Raw genomic sequence first — 6,441 nt, forward strand, 5'->3', positions numbered from 1 at the left:
AACTCTGTGAGATGGATGCTCCCTGCCCACCCTGCCCCATTTTACAGATGAGAAATCTAAAGCTCGGGGAGGTTAAGCTACTTTCCCAGCATCACCCAGCACCTTGAACTCTGACCCAAGCCCCCTTTGGCCCTAGTGTAGTCATCTCTCTTTTCTGCTGATGATTCTAGTTCTGATTTTTTTTTTTTTTTCCATTAGGAAACAATGAGCAGAAGCCCTGGACAAAATGGTTCCTTATTGCAGTTATGGCAACCGTCTGCTTTATCTTGTTAATTTTCTCACTCATCTGCAGAATGTAGGTATTCTTTTTATTTGGGTGCTTTCGCTGGGATCTAAATATTGGATTTTTACCTTCTTGCCATGCATCCGCTGGATGCAGGGTTCTTGTTATCAGGTGGAATTTACGACATTGTTGTGTCTTCCTGGACAGCCTTTCCAAGATGAGTGTGGACTAAATAAAAAACTGGTAAACAGCAGGTGATTTACAGAAACTGGATACAGAGCACGACACAGCCTTCAGTCGTTAGATACCCCCTTCCTGAATCTGCCCACAGTCTATTCATCTCCGCAAAGGATTTTTTTTTGGCTGCAGAGCGTGGCATGCGGGTTCTTAGTTCCCCAACCAGGCATCAAACCCGTGCTCCCTGCAGTGGAAGTGTGGATTCTTAACCACAGGAATGCCAGGGAAGTACCTCTATGAAGGTTTTTCCATTTGTGTTTTTTTGATTCCCTGCCTTCCATTCCCTACTTGGTTGCCTCTGTTGAGCCCCCAGGGCATGCTTCTTACTCTTGGGTAAAGGAAGGCATCCCATTGGATGCTGAACTCACTATGGTGCCTCCTGTGTTATGATCCCCAATTATGAGGTACCAACTCCTACCCTGGCCCTTCGGTCAAACAGTCCCTTACTGGCTGATCATTCCCAGGTCAGACACAGATTGTAGAAGGGTCATGCAGATTTGGTGGCCAAACCTAGAGCTTGCAAATTGCCCCATAAAAACTTCTCATCCCTTCTGGCGTCCGGGAAGGCCGAGTGCCACTTAGGAGGCTGCAGAACATGTTCTATCTTATTAGCTTTTTCATAATTTAGAAAGTGACTTTTATTTTAAACAGCTTCACTATTATAAATGTCTTATCAGATGGCATCTATAGGCTGGGGGGCGGTTGGCAGCTCAAAGGAGAAGAAAAAGACAGTAAACCCTGAGAGCTGGCGCCTAGGGGGAGAGGCTGCCTACCAGCATCGTGGGTAACCCTGGGGCCCCACGCACTTGATGTACATCATTTTCACAAATCAGGCCTGGTAGAACGCACCAACATGAAGCAATTGTCATTTTGTCTCCCTTGGATGATTCAGAAGTCCCATCAGAGCCCTGCAGTACCACCAAGCTCTTCAACTATTATTACAATGTAGATATTTGGAAGTCTTAGTCAATGAAGATTTTGAATTCACAAAACAGCAGGTCCAGGGATTAACTAGGTCAAATTTTAGAGTAGATATTTAAGGACAAGAAAGGCTGTTCTTGCTTATCTATTTCCCTCCTTTACTCTGTTTTCAGATGCCACTTATGGACCAAGGTGTTTCCACCTGTTCCGGCACCAAAGAGTAATATTAAAGAATTCTTTGTAACCATCAACTATGAGGTAATATTGAAGGTTCTTATAACATGTCATATCTGCCCAGGGTTGGGTCCTCAGGGATCTGTCACTGGGTCATTCGTTTTCCACGTTACAAGGCAGGGTCTTTACCCAGGAGGCCAGGTGCCTTCAGGTTGCTTTTGTCATTCTGCTCTTCTTTTAATATATGTTCATTACAGTCTTTGAATATTGCAAAGGTCCTACTCAGTTATGAGTGTCCTCACCAGTCAGACCTGAACTTTTATTTTCTATCACCCAGCTCTTATCACCCAGACCTTGGGCAATTCCTTCAACCCCATGGGCCCTGACTTCCATTTCTGCACAGTAAGGGGCACAGATGTGATGGTCTCTGTTTATCTCTGACGTTCTAACAATCAATGTTTCTACACATGGGTACCCCAATCAGTAAAGTTTTTCAGAGGGATTTTTCCTAGTTCCTTAGTATAAAGAACCATAGAAAAGGCAACTGATTTCCCCAAATACGTTTTCTTAGGCGCTGTTAACCATTCAGAGCACTTAGGCTTAACTGAATGCTCACTTACCAATGGCATCCAATGGTTCTAGCATCACATGGTAGAAGTCATCCTTTCCCTAGTGAAATGCCTTGGCATCTTTGTTGAAAATAAGTTGTCCATGTATATCTGTGTCTATTTCTGGACTATTAGGTTTCATTGATCTATTTGTCTATCTTTATGCTAATATAATACTGTCTTGATGACTAGAGCTTTATTGTAAACTTGGAGGCCAGGTAGTGTAAGGCTTCCAAACATGACTGTTCAAAGTTGTTTTGGTTATTCTAGGTCCTTTTTATTTCCACATAAATTTTAGAGCCAGTTTATCAATTTCAACAAAAAAAGCTGCTGGGATCAGGATTGTCTTGTATTATAGGTGCATTTGGGGAGAAGTGACATCTTAAACATAACAAGTCTTCCGATCTGTAAATGTGACATCTCAACTTATTTTTGTAGGTTTTCTTTAATTTTTGTCAGCAAGGTCTTGGGATGTTCAGTGTATTGCAGGTTGCTTGTTAAATCTGTCCTTAAATTGAATGGTTATTTAGATCAGGGGCCAGCCGACTTTCTGTAAAGAGCCAGATAGTAAACATTCAAGGGCCAGATGCTTTATCACACTGCCACTGTAGCGGGAAAACATCCACAGACAATATGCAAATAGCTCTGGCCAATAAAACTTTATTTACAAAATCTGGCAATGAGCCAGACTCAGCCCACAGGCTGCAGCCTGCAGACCCTCATCAAGCAATTTTCTTAACAAATTTCATTTTCTCTCTGATAAAGTTACTCATGGTAGGATGAGTTAACTGGTGACTGGTTGTAGGGGCGTTTGGGTCGATCACTCACTCACCAAAATGCATCACGGCAGTAAGAGGTGACCTTTCTTTAGAGTTTGCAGTTCGGGTGTTTGGGATGATGTAGCGGATGACAGTTTCTGACCTACTGAAGCGGAGAATCGAGGCTGGCCCAAGAGCCACCCCTACCCTCAGTTCCACCCTTGTGGTCTCCTTTATCAGGAGGACCGCCGGCTTGCTCTTGTTAACCCGTAGCTTTTCTGGAAGGAAAGTGTGCCCCACGGTGAAACTTGTTTCTCTTCCTGTGAATTCGTGCCGTGGGTCCCTCCTGGATCTGGCACACGCATGCCTGGAAAGCACGTGTGGTTTAAGCAGCAGCCTCGTAACAGCACATTTTAGTGCTGGTACCTCATTTCCCTTCACAGCCCCCAAAGATTTCCTTGCACATTCTGAGGTTGGTAAAAGAAACTGGCTTAACAGCTTACTGGGTAAGTCTGCGGTTTGCTGTTAATTAACATCAAGTCATGGGGACTTCCCTGGTGGTTCAGTGGTAAAGAATCCGCCTTCCAGTGCAGGGAACGTGGCTTTGATCCCTGGTTGGGGAACTAAGATCCCACACGTCGCGGGGCAACTAAGCCAGCGCCACAACTACTGAGGTCAGCGCCTCAACTAGAGAGCCTGTGTGCCGCAAACTACAGAGCCCGCACAACCAAGACCCGATGCAGCCAAAAAAAAAAAAAAAAAAAAAACCATCAAGTCATGTGTGCAAAACAACAACTCTTGGGGTAGACAGGCTGGTTTCAGAATAAGCAAAGGATTTATGTCAAAACCCATCACGGCCAAGCTCTTCCGGACAACGCACTCTCCTCACATTGCAGCGGGTCAGGAAAACCAGATCAGTGAGAGGGATGGGGTGGGGCGGGAGGGCCGCAGCGTGGAGGGGGAGAGTGGGGAGAACTGGGGAAACGAAGGGTCACCTCCTGCCCTCAGTTCTACCACCTCCACCTGGAGGAGTAGGTGCCTCAGTACAGAGCTGACCACAGCTGGGCCACGTGCGGCAGTGCCCCAGCCTGTACCTTCAAAGGCAGAGCCTGTGCAACCCACTTCTGGGGCCTTTGCTACAAGGACAACGAGGGGGCCCATTAGAGTTATGGGCAAACTGCCGGGAAGCCTCCCCCTGGTGGGAAAGGAAACCCTCTGCTTTTCATCACCGCTCATACCTCTAAGCTTGATGTTGGTACCCAGAATCCTGGGGTTCAGAGGGTAGCTGCCAACCCAGAGAGGCTGTTAAGCATGTTTTTGCTTGTCCAGGCCTGAGTCAGAAATTGTTCTGTAACGTTCAAGACACAGGTTCTGGTGGCAGGAGAGGGAGGGAGGAAGCAGGGGGATGAGCTTTTTAGTGATAAAAAAGACTCACTAAAAAAACTCTTATTCTCAGCTTTCCATTGGTTACAGACTGGTTTCCAGCCATTCTTTGTTTCTACGCTGGTAACCGGAGAGGGTTCCTTCCGAGATTAAGTAGACAACAACCTATTAAAAGTACATACGGCAGAGAGCACAGGTGCCGTGTTCATCACTGCGTATTCAATGCATCACGTGGTGTCCAGTGCAAAAAATGTGCTGGGACTTCCCTGGCAGTGCAGTGGTTAAGACTCCACGCTCCCAATGCAGGGGACCCGGGTCCAATCCCTGGTCAGGGAACTAGATCCCACATGCATGCTGCAACTGGGAGCCCACGTGCCGCAACTAGGAAAGATCCCCCGTGCTGCAACTAAGACCCAGCGCAGCCAAAAAAACAAAAGTGTGGAATGATTCCTACATGGTTGGTGGGAATGTAAGTTGGTGCAGCCACTATGGAAAACAGTAGGGAGGCTCCTCAGAAAACTAAAAATAGAACTACCATATGATCGAGCAATCCCACTCCTGGACAAAACTGTAATTCAAAAAGATACATGCACCCCTGTGTTCACAGCAGCACTGTTCACAATAGCCAAGACATGCAAACAATCTAAATGTCCATCGACAGATGAATGGATAAAGAAGATGTGGTGCATATATACAGCACAATGGAATACTAGTCAGCCATAAAGAATGAAATAATGCCATTGGCAGCAACATGGATGCAACTAGAGATTATCATATTAAGTGAAGTCAGTCAGAAAGAGAAAGACAAATACCATATAATATCACTTATATGTGGAATCTAAAATATGGCACAAGTGAACCTATCTACAAAACAGAAACAGACTCAGAGACATAGAGAACAGACTTGTGGCTGTCAGGGGCGGGGTGCGGGGGAGGGATGGGCTGTGAGTTTGGGGGTGGTAGATGCAAACTACTGTATATAGGATGGATAAACAACAAGGTCCTACTGTATAGCACAGGACACTATATTCAATATCCTGTGATAAACCATAATGGAAAAGAATATAAAAAAATAATATATATGTGTACAACTGAGTCACTTTGCTGTCCAGCAGAGACTGGTACAACACTGTAAATCAACTATACTTCACTTAAAAAAATATGAAAAAGATGTGCTGAATGAGTAAAGGGGGTCAAGGAATACAATCTCTTACAGAAGGTATTTTTTTGGTCATGAATTTTGTAATTAATACCAGCATTATCTATGACAGCCAAAATTGGACATAACACCTCTATTTCAGGGAAGACTATAGTCAACTGTGGATGGCATACAATGGAACTATTCAAAATGAGCAGCCAAAGAACATACAGTCATCCCTCAGCATCTGCAGGGAGCATGGTTCCAGGAGGCCCAGCGGGCACCAACATCTGCAGACGCTCGGGTCCATTATGTAGAAGTGTGAAGCCTGTGGATACCGAGGGCTGGCTGTATGGAATTTAAAATAAGATGTGATGCTACGTGGAAAGAAATCCACTTAGAAAGCTCTTCATATAACTGTAAAGATAACTTTCTATCTAGAAAAAAGGGCTGAAGACAAACAGTGGGCTGTGCTTGGGAGTTAAGTTGATCGGTATTTTTTGGTTTTCTTCCTACTTATTTTCCGTACTTTCTTCAGTGACCATTTACTATTTTCATAAGCAAAAGTGACTTGAAACCAATTGTAAAGAAATTCAAAGACTCAGAAAGTTCTCTAGAAGACATCTAAGGAAGGATGATTTGTTTTGCAGAAAACTGGTTCCAGTGAAACACAAATTGAAGTCATAAGCTATGCGGAGGAGGCTGGATCTGAGACCCTGGAGGACTCCGTGTTTTGACTGTCCCCGGAGCATTGTCAAAACCAACTCACACTCACGAGCCCCGGGGATAAGAATGGGAACAACTGTTTCTTGGCTAAGAGGAGTTTGGAGTTTACCAAACACTCAATTTAGCTGCAAGGGGAAAAACACCCAGACAAATCTCTAACTCACACAGGTTGATTGATTCATCTGACTGTCCTGCCAGGTCTGATCTCTGCACAGGGCAGCACCTCCTCACCTGCCAGCCTCCTGATCTGCATCACTCACCTCAAACACTTCT

General features: G+C 44.9%; 1 protein-coding gene across 1 annotated transcript in view; it reads left to right on the plus strand.

Moving 5' to 3' along the window:
* Positions 1-6,179, plus strand: part of IL5RA (interleukin 5 receptor subunit alpha) — a 52,718-nt gene extending 46,539 nt beyond the window's left edge. The window contains exons 10-12 of the mRNA XM_060163663.1: positions 199-295; positions 1,555-1,639; positions 6,093-6,179. Of these exons, the coding sequence (XP_060019646.1) occupies positions 199-295; positions 1,555-1,639; positions 6,093-6,179 (269 nt within the window). The remainder of the gene's footprint in view (positions 1-198; positions 296-1,554; positions 1,640-6,092) is intronic.
* Positions 6,180-6,441: the final 262 nt, after the last annotated feature.

Source organism: Lagenorhynchus albirostris, chromosome 10 (genome assembly GCF_949774975.1).
Source record: "Lagenorhynchus albirostris chromosome 10, mLagAlb1.1, whole genome shotgun sequence".
Taxonomy (NCBI): Eukaryota; Metazoa; Chordata; class Mammalia; order Artiodactyla; family Delphinidae; genus Lagenorhynchus; species Lagenorhynchus albirostris.